General features: G+C 42.2%; 1 protein-coding gene across 4 annotated transcripts in view; it reads right to left on the bottom strand.

Moving 5' to 3' along the window:
* Positions 1–567: 567 nt before the first annotated feature.
* GPCPD1 (glycerophosphocholine phosphodiesterase 1) overlaps positions 568–22,817 on the bottom strand; it is a 59,889-nt gene continuing 37,639 nt past the window's right edge. For 3 of the 4 annotated variants that reach the window (XM_079969848.1, XM_079969847.1, XM_079969849.1), the window contains exons 9-20: positions 21,883–22,045; positions 21,430–21,562; positions 21,114–21,168; positions 19,981–20,073; positions 13,237–13,314; positions 11,376–11,415; positions 9,011–9,072; positions 8,012–8,077; positions 6,616–6,752; positions 5,321–5,456; positions 4,943–5,103; positions 568–2,211 (exon numbers count right to left, since the gene is read on the bottom strand). In XM_079969848.1, coding sequence (XP_079825974.1) covers positions 2,022–2,211; positions 4,943–5,103; positions 5,321–5,456; positions 6,616–6,752; positions 8,012–8,077; positions 9,011–9,072; positions 11,376–11,415; positions 13,237–13,314; positions 19,981–20,073; positions 21,114–21,168; positions 21,430–21,562; positions 21,883–22,045 — 1,314 coding nt within the window. In that variant the 3' untranslated portion in view covers positions 568–2,021. Of the gene's footprint in view, positions 2,212–2,698; positions 2,737–4,942; positions 5,104–5,320; positions 5,457–6,615; positions 6,753–8,011; positions 8,078–9,010; positions 9,073–11,375; positions 11,416–13,236; positions 13,315–19,980; positions 20,074–21,113; positions 21,169–21,429; positions 21,563–21,882; positions 22,046–22,817 lie in introns of all 4 variants that reach the window. The other variant, XM_079969850.1, reaches the window with a different exon arrangement.

The following is a 22,817-nucleotide window of genomic DNA, read 5'->3' as shown; positions in this document are numbered from 1 at the left end:
TTTGAGGAAAGAACTGCTGGACGGTGGCAGTGTTGGAGGAAGTGTTGGAGGAAGAGAGGCAGGAAGGCTAACAAGGGAAAGCCTCTCTTAAACATCTTGTTGGTTCATGAAGGAGCAGCTCACTTCAATGTGTTTTTCCCTCAGCTTTGTGACTCTACTCGCTACCACACATGTTCTGCCTTTTCTTCATTCTGGTTGGTCAGAGGCATGCAGGAATCTAGATAAGACTATGGGAGCAATGATACTACTGGGAGCAGAGCAAAGAGCCACCTGGCAAAGTGTATGCAGGTATTTTGTCACTCCATGAACATTATAATCCTAGCGATTTCACCATACAGAATGGAAGCATGACTATTACAAAGCAAAAGGGTCACGGCTCAGAAAAAATATGGATGCCATAAGCAGTCTGAGAATTCATGTTAAAATTCACCCCGCAGACATACAGAGCATGGGGTCTAGACCACTTTAAAAAGTTGGATGATCAAGAACCAAATTCATAGTTAGGTCATAGTTAAGTATTGCACACATGGCTCAAACCACTACAAATAAATCAAATGCAGAGCTAGATTATATTTAGATATAAAATGCATTTTATTTTTAAAATAAGATCATTCCCAGAGACCTGAAGGCTGCTCTTCAACAAAAGCAAGTTCAATACAAAGCAATCAAGACAAACTATGTCCACCAAACAACTCAGTAGTACAGACCAAAAACCATGTACATATACTTGCATTTATTGAACTTTTATATAGTCAGCTTTGTACAGCAGAGACAAGATTCATATTATACAAGCTATTGTTTTCAATTGTTGATTTGCCATAGAAGGATTTCCCCCCCCATTTTTATTATGCACTTGAACACTTCAGTAAAAAGTTACAGATACTTGAGCTTCAATTACCTGGTATTGTAGAGAGGTATGGGTTTTAAGTACATGCAAACATACATACTTGGCGAAATACTCTATATCATAATTTCTGAATAAGTTATACACAGTACATTAGCCAGAGGTTAAAGACTACAACCCTATTACATTCTGAAAATCAAATCTAACATTCTTTCTTTTCTTTTCCTTTTTAACACAGCTGCTAGTGGCCAGGAAAAAAAGATGATACAAACCTCATTTAGCTATCTACATATAAAGGGATTGTGGTTTTGCAAGAGCAAAGATTTGAGCATTTTTATTCAGCCCTTACTACCCTTGCATCATATAGCACCACAAGAGTGCAAGGACTGCTGCAAACATCTAGAGCAGGACTTACTGGCTTTTGTATTGTGCATCTGTGCCTTTAACATTTACGTACAATGATATATATATTTTAAACCTATAGTCAGACACTGGCAATTTGGCTTATAGTGATTGACAACATTCTGTGCGTCAGCAAAATTTAGATACAAAAACAGTGAAGGAGGGGTACCATTCACCTGAAGGTTGCTAGGCAGAGGCTGTGCCATTCATCATTGTATCAGGCAAAATAAAAAGACAAGACCGCAGCAACCTGAAGGCAACGGGGGGTGGGGTGGGGGTGGAGCGGGGAATGAAGCTACAATTGCAGTTTTACAATGTGATGGCACACCTGTCTGAATAAATGCGTGCATTGGTGTAAATGCATGCACCTGAGGTACGTTTCCCCCCAGGCCAAATATTATCTTATACAGTACAGTCTTCTCCACTGGTATTGGAGTCAAATCAATTGAACAATGATATTTGGCAGCTGAGATCCTAGCGACTTAGGCAACTATTGCATTTCAGATTGCTCAGAAACCAGGTGCGTATGTTACAGTACACAGATTCCACATTAAACTGGTCAGTTCAAAACACAGGAGTAGAGGAAACCAGTAATTACACTGATCAAGCATTCTAGCAATGGCTTTGACAATCAAGCAACGACTTTTCATATTCTACAGTGGACCATGTGTTATTGCTTCGTTTGGATGCAAGAACAGTGAGGCATTGCTAGCTTTGCTCAGTGGAAAGAATTGGGTGAACATATCAAACGGCATTCCTCTGTGCACGGAGTCTGCTAAAAACTGCTTGAACTTTCAGACATCCTTGCTTGTATGGTGCTATTACTACACTTACATAGACCTAGAGAACTAAAGTGGCTCACGGTGGGACAGAGGCAACTTTTGAGCTCTGGTACCTCCTGCTTCAACCGCTCTAGCTGCTCGGTCTGGAATATATTTGGTTGTTCAGGCATCCAGTCATAAATCCTAAGGCAGACATACAACGAGAAAGGAATGAATGCAAAGCCAAAGGCACACTCAAGGTCTTATATACACAAGAGCAGATATGCCCCAGCATAACCAAAGTCTTCACCCCCAAAACGTTTTATGCCAATGTTCTAAGACTTCAATGAAATTTGCTTTTATATCCCTGTGTGCTCAAATATTTCATCCAGTGATAGTTCCAGAAGTAGGGTGCTCAGCATCTGACATGTCACCAAGTGAAAGCTTCGAGGCAATCCTGCTAGCAAAGTTATGGAGTGGCTTTCCTGGGTGTTAGAAATCACCATATTATAAATCCACCCAATATTTCTGATGCATGCATTGGCACAAGATACAGGCATTGCTTATTATTTGCATATGCTGCTACTGAATAAGAGCGTTCCAACTTTTGTTTTTAAAGTAAGGAGAAAGCATTGTGGAGTTATGCACTTTTCTATTAAAAAAAAAAGCATTCTGGTCAGCAAGTACAAACCTGTCACATCATTTGTAAGTTGAGGATCTGGTGAGTGTCTAGAGGAAAAGGAATCCAGGAGTCAGGGATGAGTTACTCTCCTATTTAGAGGGTCTACTCTTGAATACAGCACACCTAGAATTTTTGCTCGTCTCTGGGAGACAGGTGCCTGGGGGATTTGCATAGGTAGTAGATCCAATGTCTGATTCAGAGTCCCATCAGACATTTGTAACATGACCGATAACTCTAGCCTTCCATTAAAGGCCTCAAAGGCCAGAACTCTGTGGACAATGATTGGCAGGTGCAGAAAGGAAGCTGAATTGATTCCTTCCCCCCCACCTCCATAGCTTCCGGTGCTGGTTCTGAGATCAGGCACTTCCACCTACAGATTCCAAGCTTGATGAACTCATGATTGTTTGACCATATAAAGAAGCAAGAAATAAAATCTTGAAATGTGCCAAATAGCCTTAGGTTGAATACGAATTAAGTCCCTTGCTATTGTATCTAGGGTTTCCTGAAAAATATTGTTCAGTCTCTACCCATAAGGCATGCTCTAGGTGACCAAATTTCTGAAGCCATTTACATGAGCAGCCGTAAAACAGTATTCAGTTTTTATTTTAAAGTTAGCTTTACATCTAAAATATAGTTTGGAGCAGCCATCTATCCCGAAGTTTTAGTAGCTATTGCATTCCCTCACCCAATCTGGAGGCATTATTTAATGAATAACCCAAACCCTCTGTTCTCAAACCACAGTTCTTTGAATCCACCTTTCACAAGATAAACAGGAATGTCCAGACACTTCTCTGTTGTGCAGCCATGTTAACAGAATGATTAGTAATGCTCTGCGAAAATGCTTTTCAGATATCCAGGGAATTAAATTAGGGAAACCAGAAACAAAAATTCCTTGATGTGAAAATAATGTTTATGGTCCAAGCCTCAAAACTGATCTTATACACTAGACCACACTGTCACATTTTCACGATACAAAATAGAAAGGGATAAATATGAAAGCCACGAAGAATGAAAAAAGGGTTCAACTGGAAGCATTCACTGCCAATAATTTGATTTCCTGTTTTCTAAAGGCAGCATGGCCAAACCGTCACTTGGGTTCCAAGGATAGTTCATGTAGTCTTGTAAGATTCTGGTGGTGTCTGGGCTTTAGGGAAGTTAATTTAAAGTTCTCAACCACTCAGCTGTGCTTAAAGGAGGGGTCAGGAGAACTTAGAATCCACCCCCACCCACACAGCAGCTGAAGAGCATCAGCATGGCAGTCTCTAAGGATGCCATCTAGCAGGGGAAAGGTTGATTTAGAGTAAAAATAAAATATTTTGTGCTAAAAGGTGTCAGATTGCAGAATATCAACAACTGTTCCTGTTTATCTTTGGGACATGCTGCATATTATTCGACTTGTGCTGATGACTAAAGGATAGTAAAGACTAAGGAATTTCTCTCCCATGCTGGTTTTACACTTTATATATCAGTACAGTACCTGGGAGCCCACAGAAGCAGCAGATGTGCTCCCCTCATGAAAGATATTACATTGCCTGGCTACCTGAGCAATTTAATGCTGATCTACATACAGGTGTTTGTACATGTTATTTGTAAAAGGCAATCCATAACAAAAACCAAAGGAGGACATGAGGAGTTATTGGAAAGTGCAAATTAAGCAGAGAAGAGCCGAGACCATATAACACCGGTCTTGAAAGACCTACACTGGCTCCCAGCACATTTCCAAGCTCAATTCCAAGTGTTGGTGCTGACCTTTAAAGCCCTAAACGGCCTCGGTCCAATATACCTGAAGGAGCGTCTCCACCCCCATCATTCTGCCCAGACACTGAAGTCCAGTGCCGAGGGCCTTCTGGCGGTTCCCTTGCTGCGAAAAGCCAAGTTACTTAGAACCAGGCAGAGGGCTTTCTCGGTAGTGGCGCCCGCCCTGTGGAACGCCCTCCCACCAGATGTCAAAGAGAAAAACAACTACCAGACTTTTAGAAGACATCTGAAGGCAGCCCTGTTTAGGGGAGCTTTTAATGTTTAATAGGTTATTGTATTTTAGTGTTCTGTTGGCAGCCACCCAGAGTGGCTGGGGAAGCCCAGCCAGATGGGCGGGGTATAAATAATAAATTATTATTATTATTATTACAAGCTGTTTAAATTACAGCCAACAGGGAAAAGGTGGTGTACTCCACTTAACAAACTTTGCATTCAAGATGTGTATCACTATAAACACATTGCTGATCATATTCAATAGTTAAAATACTGTGATACCTGTCATATACCAGACCATGAACTCCATATTCCCTCAATTTCTTCCTGTTTTCTAGCTCATTTGTTTTGTCGCCCCAGCAGAAGACAACTAAACCTTTAGACCTGGCTTCGGCAACAAAAGATGGACTGAGTAGCAACTCCTCTGTGTGTGCATTAATCCCCTGAAAAAGAAAAAAATGAAATATTACCCATATATAGCTGAGATGTTAGCAGTGCAAGGATTAATCTTTCATGTCGTTAGACATGTTGAGTACTATACAACTATGTTAAAATACATTGAGGTCTTGGTATTTGTAGAAAAGACAATTATAACTAAAGCACAATCCTCATTTCAAAAGTAGCTGCCACATATAATTGTCTAGATGCTTTATGACCTACCAGCAGATTTTCAAACTGCGCAAAACTTGTGGCAATAGCCGTTGTGCGGCTCCTGAGATCCATAAGTTCTGGGTAAGTATCACATTTTCCTTGAGTTAGAAACAATATGGGATATTTATTTTGTTTGTGTCTGACCCTGCAAAAAAAAGTTTGAACTAAGTTACAAGTTGGACAGGAAAAATCCCTGAATCAGACCAGGAATCACCCATAAACTATAACTAATTTACTTGCAAAATATAAAGCCAACGTTTTTTTAATAACTGTGCATTCTTAAGTAGAACTTTAAATATGCAATATGAAAATGGTTATATATATATTTTTAGAAATATATTATATATATTTAGAAAAGCAAAGACATCTATTTAGAAAAGCAAAGACATGCTACAAAAACACCTGCCCTTCCGTTTTCTTCTTTACAAAGCACGAACCCTACTTTTAAAAAAGCTCACACAAAAAATATTACAGTAGACTGGATGAAAACCATTTGATTATTCGAATGACTTCAGTGATTGTATACAACTAGTTTAGACACTTATTTTGTTTGCTTCCATGTCATCAAATGATCGCATTCTAATGTGATGTATGTAGGCAGAGCCTTTTTTGGAAATTTTGAAAACAATGACATTCAGCTGTGTGCCTGCTGCAAGTGCCATGTTCCCGCTGTTACGAAAATAAATGAATTTCGATTACTTTTGACACGGGTAGCCTTTATCAGCAGAGTGAGGCCCCACTCTGGTCATAAAAGACTTATTAAAGGCTTGTCTGCCATTACCCAGAGGTAGGCCAGGGCTCAGGCAGGTCTGTTCTTCTCCAAAACCTAATCCTGTGATGTCCTTTGCCTCTCTAGGATATCACCTGCTAAATTGAGGAATCATTCCTTAGGGCTCCTGCCTAAAATTTACCTAGAAGCACTGCTTCAGCTGAATGGTAATTTTCACCCACCTTTGTTATATCCGTAAGGAGTATAATTACCGGGCCTTTTAGGGTGGGGTTTAGCCTCAGACCCATACCCCTTAAGTCCTTTATCACACCATCATGATCCTGATAGACAGGCAGAAGAATTTATAGCCTGTGCCTTCATTTTAAATTAAAAGCCCATTTTGAGCATAAAAGTTTTGTCTTAGGAGCTAGGAAGCCACAGCTTCCCCACCACTGATAAGAGAGAATAATTCACATTTTCTTAAACATGAACCTTCTTCCACGAGTAAGTATTATTTTAACACTATTGATATAAAGACGCTCCAAGTTAAAAATACATCTCTCTAAAATGTTATCAAGTATTTCCATCAACTCACATTGTACATATATCGGCATCAAACGAAGAAAATATAACCCTCCTATGTCCAGCCTTGAGCAGAACAGTTTTCAAAATTATGTCTAGATAGAGGTTCATGTCAAAGTAGGTTGAAAGATTGCCATCCCATAAACCATCCTGAAAATGGAGAGAGGAGGGGGGAGACAAGCCAGACACTTTTGGTTATTAAACTTGAAAGTTCATGAACATCCGTTGATATGGGTGAAGATTAAGCTGTACCTTTGATACACAAAAGGCAAGTTACTCTATTCTGGCTCACTTAATAACAAAACAATAACAACAATTTCATTGCATCCTGCCCATCTGACTGGGTTGTCCCAGTCAACAAAGTATAAAGGAACCCACCAAACACCAAAAGTTAAAAAGCTTTCCAAAACAGGGCTGCCTGCTTAGTACAGAAGAATTGTTATCTATTGTTTTTGACTTCCACTTAAAATCTTATAGCCTAAAAAATCAGCCTTGAACTGTATTATGTTGGTCACAAAAATACAATTTTTAACCACCTAATAAATTAATGTTGCAGCAAACATCCTACGTAGAAAGTAGTCGATAATTCTTTTGGGAAGCTCATGCTATGCTGGCATGGAGTTAAAACATCCATTAAATATATTCAGTTTACCGGAGCATCAGCTTAGATCACAGTCATGATTGGACTGATGATCATATTTGGTGTTAGGAAGGAAATCCCCTCCTACCCAGCAAACAGGTTAAAGATTGTGGGTAAAAGCAGCAACGCTTTATGAGCGGACTTCCATTTGTCCATTGTCTCCTCCCCTTCCTCTCCTCCGTCCTGGAACCTCCTGCATGACCCCCAGCCTCATCTGGAGCATCCTCAACCTTGTGGATGTGACTTGGGGGGGGGACATGTGGAGGGAGGCTGAAGAAGGGGAGCACAAGTGAAAGCCGGTTCTGCTTGCACAAAAGCACCATTATTTCACCCTGTAGGATTTGGTTTTAATTAACTTCTCCTGCAGGAAGCTGACTTTCCTCTTTTGCTTTAGTCACCCAGAACCATGTTTCCCTGGCATTCTTCTGCAGTGCGTCTGATCTCAGCCATCATTACATTTGTCTCTACCAATCTGTGGGGGCTGGTGGGTTTTTCCTACTTCCAACAACAGGCTGGGTTAGATGGAACCAACAGAGAGCCTCTATTTTCAGTAACTGTTCCTTAGAATTAGACATGTGATCCACAGATTCCAGAGTTAGAAAACAATGCTAAATTTAGAAACGGCGTTCACTCACTTTAATCATTGAGGAATCAAAGGAAAAAAGAAGCAGAAATGTACTATTTAACCAAATCAGTTTCTATAATTTAAACACTACAATGAAACAGCAAGCTACTATGTTTAAGATGTATTGTTAGTAGACTTTCTTACCCTTTGCTGGCAGATCCATTTGATTTCTATATTAAAGCCCACTTCTTCAGGAATGGTTTCTAGTACCTGGGTGGAAAAGCGATAAAGGTCAGGAAAAATTGTGCTAAAATGTTAAATTTAAGAGTGATTTCCCTCACCTTTTATGTCTGAAATCAAAATGGCTCTGTAGAGCCTATAGAAATTGAATTCCAGCAGACTACAGTGGTACCTCGGGTTACATACGCTTCAGGTTACAGACTCCACTAACCCAGAAATAGTACCTCGGGTTAAGAACTTTGCTTCAGGATGAGAACAGAAATCGTGCTCCGGCGGTGCGGCAGCAGCAGGAGGCCCCATTAGCTAAAGTGGTGCTTCAGGTTAAGAACAGTTTCAGGTTAAGAACGGACCTCCGGAATGAATTAAGTACTTAACCTGAGGTACCACTGTATAGGATTTCCCTTGCAAATGGTAACCACATTAGCAGTCTAGAACATGCTATTCTAATAATCTGCATCTACACAGACACTTCCTGGATTTCGTTTCTGTGACACTAAACCCTGACCAAGAAACAGATCCTGAAGCAAAGACATGCAGATATCAGTTTAGCTTATCAATGGCATCCATGACAAGGACCTCGTTTGCACATAACGCTAAATCAAACCATGCCTTGTTGGAAGAAGTGTGTGGGCACTGAGAGTGAAAACTGCAGCTGCTTTCCTCCTCCCACTGCTGATGCACTACCTGCCAGTTTCTGTAACAAGCAAACCTGGGCTCCTGGTTTGTCTCTCCAAACAAACCATGAGTGGTAAACGAAGAAACAACCTTGGTTATGGCTTGTGGTTGGGGAGGAACAGAGCTTAACCAGAAGGGGGGGGGGGATTGGCATTAAAAAACCACCCCCCCCCTTTCCATTCTGTCAATGCAAGCCTCCACTGGATTAGGTTCTGCTTCAATTATCACTTCCATTCTAAATTTTAGCTTACAATAAACCTAGGGGGAACAAATGATTGCTGTACTTACACTTTGTAAGGAGGGGAATGGCTGCGTGTCAGAAGGAGCATTTTTGTCTTCTTTAAATGATTCTGTAGGAAAATTGTATAAAAGAAGCCTTGAAGAGAAGTCATAAGCAAAAGTCTTCAGTAAAAATGAGGCTTTCCCATCTTTTCCTCCCCCTATGGTCCCCTCGAGGGTTGGGGACCATCCAGAGCAGATTTGGGGAGACACAGGGAGAGGGTACAGGGGTAGGAGAGGAAGAGGACATCCTGTTGCATGAGCCGAAGTCTGTTGCCCAAATGGGGCAACATCACCGGATGCTGCCAATATAGTGCCAGAAAAACTGTGATTACTAGCTAGAGCGAGTTACCGTATTTTTTGCTCTATAAGACGCACTTTCCCCCTCCTAAAAAGTAAGGGGAAATGTGTGTGCGTCTTATGGAGCAAATGCAGGCGGGAGGCTCTGTCAGTGTTCCCTTTAAAGAGCTGTGTGGAGCGTGTGTGCGACTCTTGGGGGCTTTTCCCCGAGGAAGGAGAAGGGCTGCCCTCATCCCTCCTCAGGGAAAAGCCCCCAAGAGCCACACACATACTCTACATGCTCTTTAAGGGGAGGGCGGCTCTTGGGGGAGCCTTAGCCGCGCGCAGCCTCTCCCGGGCAGGAGATGAAGGCTCCCCTTGCCCGGGAGAGGCTGCGTGCAGCTAAAGAAGCCAGGACAGCCAGCAGAATTGCTGTGCTGCGATCCCGCTGGCTCTTCTAGCTTCTGGCTTAGCCGCGCAAAGCCTTCGCAGGGCACGGGGATGAAGGCTCCCCGTGCCCTGCAGAGGCTTCGCGGGGCTATCCAAAAGCCAGAACAGCTAGAGGGAACACTGCGCAGCACTCCCTCTAGCTGTTCTAGCTTCTGGCTTAGCCGATCGCCTCCGCAAGGGAGCGGGGAGCCTTCATCCCGCTTCCCTGTGCAGGCTTCGTGCGGCTATCCCTGGCTTTGGCGGGAGGTGGGGGAAGGGACAGAGCGCATGGCTCTGTCCTTTCCCCCTCCTCCCAGAAAAGCCCCCAAGAGCGCGTGACTCTTGCGGGAGGAAAGCCAGTAGGCTTGCTTTCGCTGAAGCCAGGAGGGCAAGAGGGATCCGTGCGCACCGATCCCACTTGCTCTCCTGGCTTCAGGGGTAGCCCCGCAAAGTCTCCTGAGTGAAGATGGAGGAGCGCTCCCTCTTAGCTCAGTATGCTTTGTGTTCCTTTCTTATTTCTTGTTTTCCTCCCCTAAAATCTAGGTGTGTCCTATCGTCCGGTGCGTCTAATAGAGCGAAAAATATGGTAATTCGCAACTGACAACTTGCAGTCTGGTCGTGCTGCACCTCCAGGGATGCCACTGACCCTGCTCAAAGCTGCACTGCAGTCTACTGGCAAGCCTAGCTTGTCCTTACAAAGGCATGGAAGCCAAAGCAGAAGGCAAAAGGAAAATTTGCTGTGACACTTCCAACAGCTTCTTGCTACCAAGAGAGAGATGCCCTCACTCTGCTCATCTCCTATTTGCTCTATCTCTCTTCTGTCCATTCTGAAGAGCAGGAAGCAGTTAAGATATGCCAATAAGCCCTGGGTGCTTATGCAAAGAACCAAGCATCCCCCCCCTCCCTCCGTATCATAACACTGTTCTAAATGGCCTTGCCAACCCAGGAGACACATTATCTAAATTCTACACTTCACTAAAAGCACTTGTGCTACTTCGCTGGCCCAATATTAACAAACTTGTTGCCAAGATAAAAGGTTGCGGCAATGCAGTCAGCTTAGCAGTACAGTGGTGCCTCGCAAGACGAAATTAATCCGTTCCGTATAGCGTATAGCGGTTTTTTCGTCTTGCGAAGCAAGCCCATTGACAGCTTAGCGGATTAGCGCTATTAGCGGTTTAGCGGCTTTTAGCGATCAGCTGTTAAGTGGCTTATCAGCGGATCAGCTGATAAGCGGCTTAGCGGCTTAGGAAAAGGGGGAAAAAAAAGGGGGGGGGAACCGCAGGAACTCGCAAGACATTTTCGTCTTGTGAAGCAAGCCCATAGGGAAATTCGTTTTGCGAAGCGCCTCCAAAACGGAAAACCCTTTCGTCTAGCGGGTTTTCCGTCTTGCGAGGCGTTCGTCTTGCGGGGCACCACTGTAAAGCAGACTTGAGTGAAGCTCTACCAGGCCAATAGAATATAACTGCCGCATCTCAGACATAAGTAGTGTGAGCTATTGTTCTCATTCAACAGATCAATAAATGTCTGCACAAGCTCTTCCAAAGTACTGGGAGGAGATACTTCATTCTACAAAAACTTCAGATACAACTGTTGAAATGTTAACAGCCAATATGTTGGTTATGAATGGAAGCTGAGAATTACCAAATTTTTCGGCGCTTCTACGTACCTTCGCTATCTTTGGATTTCAATGCAGTCACGTGTAACAGCTACAAGGAGGAAAACACGAAACGCTTTTAAAAGCTATCTTTCAAGTACTGCCCACACATTTCCTGAACCGTGTCTCTGCAATGGCCTCAAAATAATGCTGAGTGCAGTCTACAGCAAGAAGGAAGGCTTGTTCCTATTTGGTCGTCTTAGGAATTCAGATAGTTTGATAGACAATTCATGATGCCTGGGGATACTTTATTTTATTTTATTTAAGTTGCACTAGGTCATATTCAGCTGCTGGCAGTTGTGTGAGGCCCCAGCAACCCAGGGCTTAATAAACACAGAGAAACAGGATTCTGTTGCTGGGTCTCTAGGAGCAACTGTTTCTTAAGAAAAAACTAAGCAACATAACTTTTTTTTTGGCCTCCAAGGACTAGCAAAATCTTACCCAGCAACCTACCACCCCACCCCAAAGCAGTATTTATGATGCTGAGTTTTTGCTGAGGGATGTATTATACAGTATCATGAGTTTATGGAGCTTTTGAGCCCCTGTCAAGAGGAATTTGCAGTTCCAAATGTTTCCCCCTTTTGGGCCTAGCAACTAGGACTCTAGAACTTTTTTAGAACTGGCAGTAGAGGGGGATAGGTGAGTTGAGTGCAGCCAGACTATGGCAGAACTGATGATGTTTCATTCCCTCTGTGGAAGAAGCAGAACTGCATGGAATGTTTTCAATCGCTTCGCAAATGCCCCACACCTTTTGCTACTGCCGTTTTAATACGAAATGTATTAGAGCATTTTTGCAGCAGATAATGAAGGTTAGTAGCCAAAGAGGAGTATGAAGTCATGTTAAGGCTATTGTGAGAAGCACTTGGTATGCATCTATATTATTCTGGATAAAACAAGTCTACATCGGCAACCATTTTGATCTTTCCTTAAGATTCCCATTCCATGGGAGGCTGGGCTAGATGGATCTTTGCTCTGATCCAGGAGGGCTCTTCTTATGAGGCCTTAATGCTTAGCATAAATAGAAGAGCCTATTCCAAAGGCAGTATTCCATGGCAAAGACCATTCTCTGGAACAAAGAGAATATAGACAATGCTTCAAATCACTGACGTCGAACACGAGTTTGAGCCTTCTGTAACCCTTGTGTGGGAAGTAACAACAACATTTTAAAATGTTTTCAATGCTTCTTCCTATAACTATGTCCTGTCCTTGGTAACAGAGAGCTGTCTGCAGTCACACACACATTTGTTACTTCCTGGTTTAATCAGTGACATGCTTTCAGAGGCCTGTTCTGAATCGTGGTTTAAAAACTGCAGCTGGCTGAAAGCATCAGTGCTCAACTTCCAGCTGCAAGCAGCCAAAAGGAAGTCATAACATCTACCCTGTACAGACGTCACTCATTACCGGTGGTTTTCTGGGCTCTGTTCAAGGTGTTGGTCCTTGCCTAGAGCCTCAGCTCCCCTTGCATATTGCTATCATTTGGACAGGCACTGCTTTCTATGCCTATATATATACACACACATACATATTTTAAAAAGTGGTTGCCATAAGGAGCAGGGTCATTTCCACTTTGTTGAGCCTCTTTCCAAAAGGAAAGGCCAGCTGCACGCCAGATTCCATCTAAGTTTTAAGGAAGGCAGTTTAAACTACTGTTTCTCCAGTATTTGGATCAGGCCAATCCAGTAAGTGGAAAGCTGCAGCTACTTCTGTAATTTCACATTACTGCAATTAACTGTGGTTATTGGCTCAGTTCTGGAATTGTTGTGTTTTATCCATTTATTAAAATTACGAGCTGCCTTGATGGCCTATGTTGGATAGGACAGAAATGTTAAGTAAAAACAATTTACTGGCCTCATGGGCCAGCCTGGTACAATACCTTTAATAACTGCAGTTGGGCGTATGTGAGCTCTTTTACGGGAATCTCGAACAGTTCCACTGGCTCAGATTCATCTTTCTTTTAAGCAAATAAGGAATAAGAAGAAAAAGATTAAGTTAGAAAGCTACTGGATAGTGTGAGTTCTTCTAAGGCTGTACTCACTGCTTTTAAAGCTCTTTGATCCATTATGTTTAACTCAGCTAGCAAGCTACAAGTCTAAAAACTAATAATCCTAAACACCTTTGTTTGATAAAAAGATCCCAGGTTTCCTTTGTTTCGTGTTATGTTAAAATACTTGGAATTAACATCATGGGGAAAACTGGGACAGTGGATGCAGCCACTTCTGGACGTCATACTAAACCATGCATAGACAAACTAAGGCCCGGGGGCCGGATCCGGCCCAACCCCCTTCTAAATCCGGCCTGCGGACAGTCTGGGGATCAGTGTGTTTTTACATGAGTAGAATGTGTGCTTTTATTTAAAATGCACCTCTGGGTTATTTGTGGGGCCTGCCTGGTGTTTTTACATGAGTAGAATGTGTGCTTTTATTTAAAATGCATCTCTGGGTTATTTGTGGGGCCTGCCTGGAGTTTTTATATGAGTAGAATGTGTGCTTTTATTTAAAATGCATCTCTGGGCTATTTGTGGGGCATAGGAATTTGTTCTGCCCCCGCAAAAAATATAATCCAGCCCCCCACAAGGTCTGAGGGATAGAGGAACAGCCCCCTGCTGAAAAAGTTTGATGACCCCTGTACTAAACCATAGTTTAGCATGATGTAAAGGAGCCTAGGTGAGTTTTGGGTTTAGGCACTCCCCCCCTTTGTATGTTTGTCTGAAATAAACCATTCATATTAAACATAATTGGGCAGTTCAGATGAAAGTGCAATCACAGCTAAGGAAAAGTGAACATTTCTGAAGACCTTATAGCCATATGGGAGAGGCAAGAGAAAGCAGGGGAACCTGCGGTTTGGCGCAGCTCATTCCAGCTTGTTCATGTCCATGGTAAACTATGATATCTGAATGTAGACATCATCTTCACATTACAAACGTCATATGCAAGATAGTGCTCAACCTATTTCAGAACATATATTTTTTCCCTGGTTCCCTGTTTCAGGTCAGAAACATAGCTTTAATAATAATGTCTAAAAACATTATTTGAATCTCTGCCCATCAGTTAAAAAACGGTCCTGCAAATAAATTGCCCTTAGTTTTTTGGACTATTCCTTGAAGGTGAGTATGCAGTTACTGAAAATATTTAGTTACTACTAAATATGAAACAAAATAGAGCATAATGCAATAATGCATGAAGGTTGAAACTAGTGGTTGTCACAGAAAAGACAGCCTCTCCTGGTATGTCCCACGGAGGACCTTACGGTCTTCAAATAAAAACATCTTGGAGATCCTGGGTCACAGGGAGGTTAGGCTGGCCTCAACCAGAGCCAGGGCTTTTTTGGCTGTGGCCCTGATCTGGTGAAATGCTCTGTCACAAGAGACTAGGGCCCTGCAGAACTTGACATCTTTCCGCAGGGTGTGCAAGACAGAGTTGTTCCACCAGGCCTTTGGCCAAGGGAAATCGAAAGTAACTTTTGGGCTGAAGCAGCTGCTGATAACAGTGACGCAGCATGATTTAGGGCAGAGAGAAAGCTGTTTTGGACTTGCCTTTGGAATGAGGCTTGAAGCAGCAGAGACGCAGCTTGTATAAAGCAGCTTGTTTAAAGCAGCAGAGATGACGCAGAAGGCTAATGCCAGAGACATGATGGCCCTTCAGGATGCTTGTGGGATTCCCAAGCTCAATAAGAAAAATTATACGGACTGGGTTATCTATGCAGAGGCTATTCTGCGGAAAGAGGGTCTGTTTGAGGTTATTACAGACACCCCCCCAGCTCCAGTTACAGATGCATGGAAAGCTAAAGATTCCAAAGCAAGGGGAACTCTTACATTGATAGTATCCCCAGAAGAGCTCTGTCTATTGCGTGATAAGACCTCAGCCAGAGAAATTTGGGGCGCTTTGAGGGAGGCACACTTGAGGACAGAAGCTGGATCTACTATGTTTTATTTTAACAAGCTGCATAATATGGCTCTTGCTGAAGGTGGAGATGTGCGTACACATCTGATGGAGATGCAGAATCTGAGACATGAGCTGCAACAGAGAGGACTCAACTTTCCAGAGGCTGTGTATTCCTTCATGATACTACAATCTTTGGGTTCAGGTTGGGAGTCTGTTGCGACTCAGATTGCTGTACAGCCTACCGCTCAGCTGACAGTGGATTATGTTACTGCCGTGATTCAGAATGAAGCAGATCGCCGGGGTGCTGGCTGCATGGGAAAGGGGGAGTCTTCACAGACGTCATCCCTGAGTGCAGTGGAACCACCAGATGGCGCTAAAGCTTTGAAGGCAGTGAAATGCTACTCGTGTGGACGTCTAGGCCATATGAAGAGGGAATGCAAATATCCCAGGGCCAAGACAGAGCAGCGCAGCGGAAGCTCATCGCGTGGAAAAGGCCAAAGCAGAGGCAAAGGTCCGGTGTCCAGGACAACGCAGCCCAAAGCAATGGTCTCACGCTTCACTCCAAAAGTTGCAGAGGTCCAGAAGACGTCTAGATCTTTCTTCGTTGTTGATTCAGCTGCAACCCACCACATGTGCAACGATAAGCGACTGTTCGTGTCTTTTACACCGCAGGAAGGTGCGATTCACCAGGCGGATGACCACACAATTCCCAGTAAAGGCTACGGAACTGTTGTTCTTCACAGTTTGGACTTATCGATACAGAATGTACTTTATGTTCCAGATGCTAAACATAATCTGCTCAGCGTCGGACAGCTGAATGAGCGGAACATTGACGTTTCCTTTAAGAACAAAAGGTGCATCATCACAAAGAAAAATGATTATGTATTGTATGCTGAATATGTTGATCGTTTATATGTTTTGTATTATGATGATGTTGTGCAGGATGACACTTGTTGCATTGCAGGTTCTAACAAAAGTTTGCATGCAGAATGTATTCATGATTTTCATCGAAAATTTGGTCATTTGGGTTTTGAGGCAGTATCTAAAATGCCTGCCTTGGTTGAAGGTATGACTATTAAACCCTGCAGGTACCTCATGAAGTGCAAGGCATGCGCAGCAAACAAGGTGAAAATGGCTGCGAAAGGTAAGGTGTCTAGTAGGCAAGCTACAGAACCATACCAAATTATTCATGCTGATTTGGTTGGACCACTAGCGCCCTCTTTGGGTGGAAATAGGTACTTCATGGTTCTCATTGGTGCATTTTCCAGGTATATTCATGTGTACAATCTCAAGCAGAAATCAGAGGCTTTTCCTAGGTTCAAGGAATTCTGTGCTTGGTTGGAAAATGTGCATGGTAAGAAGGTAAAAATTCTTTTCACAGATCGCGGGGGGGAATTCACTTCTCAGCAGTTTGAAGCTTTTCTGACTGAGAAAGGAATTCAACACGATTTGTCTAGTCCTCGCTCGCCATGGCAGAATGGACTTGCAGAACGAGCAAATCAGACATTGCTTCAAGGGTTAAAAACCTTGCTGCATGATGCAAATCTTCCAGAGAGTTATTGGGCCGAAGCTCTCTCATGTTTCACTTACAGTTATAATCGCAGGTTATCTTCAGCGATTGGTTGTACCCCCTATGAGAAGATGTTTGGCAAGAAGCCATACATCAAACACATGAAAATTTTTGGTTCTGACATGTGGGTTCACTCACCACAAAACTCCAAGTTAGACAAGCGTGGTTTGCATGGTATCTTTCTAGGTTATGAGAAAGGTTCTTACAGAATAAGGATGACTGACTCTAAGACTATTAAGCTCACAAGAAGTGTTGAGTACAATGCCAAGTGGGGGGAGAATGTGGGAATTTTCCAATGTTATCCTGATGACAGTGATGAGACTGAGGATAGTCAAAAGCAACCACAACCACCCACACCCACTGATGAAAGTTCTGATTCTGAGACTGAAACTGATTCTGAGTCTGAAGCTGAATCGGGTGATTCAGAGGATTTCAAGAGTGCGAAAGCCTCTATGCGACCCTCTGAAAGCTCTGATCAAGAATTGGAGGAACCATTGTTCACAATAGGTCGCTTTTCTCCTAAGAAGGAAGAGGAGAGTGTTGAAGACTTAAGGCTAATTCGCAGGTCACAAAGAGCAACAAAAGGTAGACCTCCAAAGAGATTTGCTGATGAGTTTGCTAAGATAGCAGTAACAGCTGTTAAAAGCTCCAAGAAGGTATTTGAACCTTCAAATTTCCAAGAAATCCAGGATTTGGATTCAAAGGAAGCTGAACCATGGTTAAATGCCATGAAGGCCGAGCTTGATTCCTTGGAAAGGAACAAAACATGGGAACTTGTTCCAGTAGTTCCAGGAATGAAAGTGCTTGGAAGCAAATGGGTCTTCAAAGCGAAGACTGATCAAAATGGCAAGATAGTCAGACACAAAGCCAGATTGGTAGCCAGAGGTTTTGCACAGGTACCAGGTGAAGACTATCACGAGACCTACTCACCCACAGTGAGGTATGAGAGCATTAGGCTTATGCTCAAGCTAGCTGCAGAGGAGAATCTACACATTAGTCACCACGATGTGAATACAGCTTTTCTGTACGGATCTCTAGATGAATCACTTTATATGCTTCCACCTGATGGCGTACAGGTAAAACAGGGATTTGTTTGTGCTCTGAAAAAGTCCCTTTATGGTCTCAAACAAAGTGCACGGTGTTGGCACACAAAACTCACTGAAGTATTGTTTTCTCTAGGTTTTAAGCAAGGGAAAGCTGATCCATGTGTATTTGTCAAAGAGGAGGGGCAAAAGAAACTGTATTGTTTGTTTTATGTTGATGATCTTTTATTCTTTTGGGATGATGTCACAATGTACAATAACGCCCTAGCTCAACTGAAGGAACACTTTGACATGAAAGATCTTGGTGAGGTAAACAACTACCTATCTCTGGAAATAGAGAGAGATCAAGATGGTAACATTCTAGTACACCAGTCACAGAAAATTGCTGATGTGTTAAGCAAACTAAACCTGATGGATGCTAACCCTGTAGACACACCGATGACAACAGGTTATCAGGTAGATGACACTGAAGAAGCATTTTCTGACACTACACTGTACAGAAGTGTGCTAGGCAAGCTAAACTTTATTGCCAGATGTTCAAGACCAGACATTGCTGTTAGCTGTAATTTGCTAAGCAGACAAGTCAACAATCCTACTGTTAAGGATTGGAAAGCTCTGAAACGCATAGCGCGGTATTTGAAAGGCACTATGCATTACAGGCTGAGATTTAACAATCAGAAGTCTGGTGGTCTTGAGATATTTGCAGATGCAAGTTTTGGAAGTGACACTACAGACAGGAAAAGCACGTCTGGAGTTTGCTACATGTACAATCAGGGTCTATTTGATTGGTCATGCAAGAAGCAAACAACAGTTAGCTTAAGTACTTGTGAAGCTGAACTGAATGCACTGTCTTATTCACTTAAGGATTGTGAATGGTTGTTACAATTGTGCAAAGACATGAAAATTCCTGTCAAATGTCCAATCCAGGTTTACCAGGACAACAAAGCATGTTTGGCTTTGCTGAATTCTGAAGGTTGTAAGCAAAGCACGAAGCACTTGCAATTGAAGGTGCAACATGCTAGGGAACGTATTCAGAAGGGACTTGTAACGGTGTCCTATATGCCAGGTAATGAAATTCCTGCTGATGTATTGTCCAAGATTGTATCAAGGGATCAACACTGTACCTATGTGCAGAAGTTGGGTTTGTACTGATATTGTACGAACACGCTGCCCAGTGGTGTTCACAGAAAGGGGGAGGATGTTGGTTTCTGCTCTCTTCACTGTGCAGCGAAAGGCTTGTCACAAGACAATGTTTACATTCCACAGACAGCATTACTGTTGTGTTTCCCACGGGAAAAGGAGACTGGATGTGACGTACACTGGTTTCCTGTTTTTCACTGTTCTCACACAGTGTGCTTCTCTCTGAGCTTCAGAGGAGAGAGGATGCAGTTTTCTGCTCCGGCAGAGACAAGATGGTTTTCTGTAATCTACCAGCTATGAAATGTAAATAAAGCAATATAGAGCATGTTGGCACGTATTCCTCATCATTCCGCTGTGCACTTGGATGCTACAAGATCAACAGTCTGACCCCCCCTCCTTCTGTAATCCTCACAGAACTCTAGCCCAATGGTTGCCATTAATTTGACTCTGAATTGATTTTAGAATGAATTGATTTTAGAATGTATTTCAATTAATTGATTGTGATTTTATGTAAACTGTGTTATTTTTACTGTTGTTAGCTGCTCTGAGCCCGGCTTTGGCTGGGGAGGGCGGGATATAATTTTTTAATTTTTTTTTATTATTATAAGGATTTTTTTAAAAAAACTACTGTTCTTAATTCAAAGCAACCTTACACTTTATCCTCTCACTGAGAGGGGAAAAAATAACTAAATTAATTCAATCCTGCAATTCTAGTCCATTAAATCAATGTGTATAGAGATATAGGATTTGTGGTCAGCAGCACACACAAGTCTGTGAATCACAGCATGAACAAGAAGATAGCATATTTTTCACCTCAATTTATGAACTTGTACTAAAGGAAGTGAAGACGAAATCTTGCAAAAGCACAATAAGTAGTTACTTTCATTATATTACCACAAATCCAAGTCTCTTGAGATACAGCCATTTTACTGCCCATTTCAAAAATGCTAGCCAAGTAAAACAAACAACACATTTAAAAATACCTTTTTCATAGCAATACAGCAAGTAAGATCATGATATATGATAGGGACGTGATCCTTGGAAAGGTGTACATCAAATTCCACAAAGGCTGCTCCCTAAGTGAAAAGAAAGGTTGGAGGAGGGGGCAGCAAATAGATTTTAGCATATGAAAGGCTAATATATATATAAAAAAGACAAATTTGCACACATTTCCACCAACTGTGAAAAGACACAATAGAGTGTTGGCTGGCATTCTGTAGCAATTTATAGAGGAAGTCTGGAAATGAACTAAAACTCTATTTGAGGAGAGTGACATGTTTTAATTCCAAGCACAGCAACATCATTTTTATATAAAATGTGAGTTTTATGAGAAGCATGGTTTTATGTAACGATTTATATTTCATTTTATAGTGTTCATTCTGATTTTATTTATATGTGCAGCATAAATGTGATAGGATAGAAAATTGACTGATCTTTTATTTTTATTCTTTTTTGGGGGCAGGGAGTAACAAGCATCTAAAGAGCTTCTAACATTAAGCCTTCTTATAGTGAAACGTATAAGTTCTCTAATCTGTATCAGGGTATGTTTTACCCAGAGTTACTTGCTCATAACTTTAAAGGGGAAAAATGAGGATCTATTCTGTGAGCAGACATTGAATATAGCCATGGCTTGGAGAAGGAAAAAAGTGACTGGGAAAAGTGAGTCTTGGAATTATGATGGACTCTTGTAGATTATGTACTATAGCTCTCCTTCAACAAGATTCCTTAGATTTAAACTGAGCACAATTCAGCTCTCTGTTCCTTGGTTTTTAGGCTCGCCTTTTCTAATAACTGGAAATGCTAACAGCTGTCATTGCTGAGGTCATCAGGGGGACAGGAAGCAGAACCCTGGCACCTATCCTGGGTACAGCTCCACCTGCAAGCCTCTGCTAGTATATGGAGATACTTTTTCCTGTCTTTCTATGGAATTTGTGATCTTTTGCAAGTGCCCTTGGGAGGACTTTGCCCTGAAAGGCAGCATATATGATCACTGAATGAAGAAATGAATAAAAGATTATGTATTTTCTACAAGGTTCAGTCTTTGCTCATTGATAATAGACAGCCATAGGTGTTAACATGCAAAAAAAGAATCAAGGTAAAATCATCACACACATACATGTTTAGCAGCATTTTTCAAAGAAGCAATGGTATTTTCTCGAAGTTTAGCAAGCCTGGGAAGAGGAAAAAGGAAAAAAGTTGTACTTATTTCTGATGTTGGGAAAAAAATTTCACAAATGATGGGCAAGCAATTTTATAGCTTCTTAATTTGAGTTTTCATTGTACATGCAGCGCCTTGCAACCTTGATCCACCAGGGCTGTCCCAAGGAAGAGGAAAACCTCCTTCCCTGAGCTGAAGTCTGCTAGAGGTTCACAGGATTCACACTAAGGGAGCTACTAAAATTAAAACTCCAAATTCAATTACGCAAACTTACTTGGTGGTGGTTGTAGAGTTTCCTGCGCCCCTGTGTCCAACATCTAAACCTGTTCTGTCACGCCAGTATTTGGCATATGAGGCTTTCACATCACAGGAGTACCCTTGAATTGGCTTAATAATTATGTAGTCGACTAAAAAGAGAAAGCAAATGTCACTTGGTGGTCAAATTCTTTACTTTTATCCAATGAAATCTTTTCTCTCTTCACTAGGTTTAGAGAAACATCACTTAAGATTTACTGGGATATGGTAAAAGTACCTAATGGAGAACCAAAAGGTACACTTTGACTATATTCCTTATTTTCGTTTCACTAGGCCCCTGACACAAACTACTAGTTCTGGTTGAAAAGCACCAGTTTTTCTGAAAGTCCCTGGACTAAAAATTTCTGAAGGCAAAAAGGGAAATGTATTTAGCTTAAGGCCCATGCTTGCATTACCACTATATTAAGCATACCTCTAACTTTTCCAATTGTTTTTCGTGAAAGTCTGCTCATAATAGGAAGAGTGAGAATGCCACAGCTCTTTCCCGATTCTGCAAGAGTGGAGGATAACAGACACGCAGAGCCCACGTGCCCTGGAAGGGCGTCTCCTTGAATCACTGCTTCACTAAGGTCTTCCTAAAAACGCAACAATGTTTACATATTTAATTTTACAGTCATACCACGTGTTGCATTAGGTTCATGTTGCATCTTTTCGGCTTGCGAACGCGGCAAACCCGGAAGTGTATACTTCCGGGTCTCGCCGCGTGCACAGAAGCGTTCTGCGCACTTCACACATGTGCAGAAGTGCTCTATCGCGCCGGCTGCGTGCGCAGAAGCAGCGCTCTAGTTAAAGACTTTTTGGGGTGCGAATGGCACCCCGGAATGGATCAGGTCCGTAACTAGAGGTACCACTGTATTGTTGTGAACTCATCTCGGCACTTCTTTTAAATTCCTGGAAACGTTAGGATGCAGAACTTGGCAGCATTCAGTGGGTTGCAGCCTACAGTCAAGCACCATTACGTCGGATATTGTTCTGCAAAATGAGTCTGAAGGTTTTGTGAATTTACTCATGTATTCAGATGTACCCTTTTACAGTTACATTACGACTGAGAAGGCTAAATTGTGTGAATGAAAACAGTGAGTGGATATTTGAAACGTGAGCTCTGCAAGGTTGCCAAAGAGTAAAAACAGGTTCCTGACGGCTATAAAACAAAACACTATTACTTGGGACACTGGTCTTCAACTGATAGGTCAGGACCACCGTGCAAATATATGGCAAAAGATTAGGAAATGGGTCCCCAAATGCTAGTTTGGGTTAAAGGTGGGTCCTAGGTCTGAAAAGGAGGAAGATACCTGACTTGGAAGATGAAATGGCGCATTTCAAGACAGTTGCGCTCTTTTTGCCTAG

This window comes from Podarcis cretensis, assembly GCF_951804945.1.
Source record: "Podarcis cretensis genome assembly, chromosome: 3".
In the NCBI taxonomy this organism is placed as follows: Eukaryota; Metazoa; Chordata; class Lepidosauria; order Squamata; family Lacertidae; genus Podarcis; species Podarcis cretensis.
This window is presented reverse-complemented; position numbering and strand designations above follow the sequence as displayed.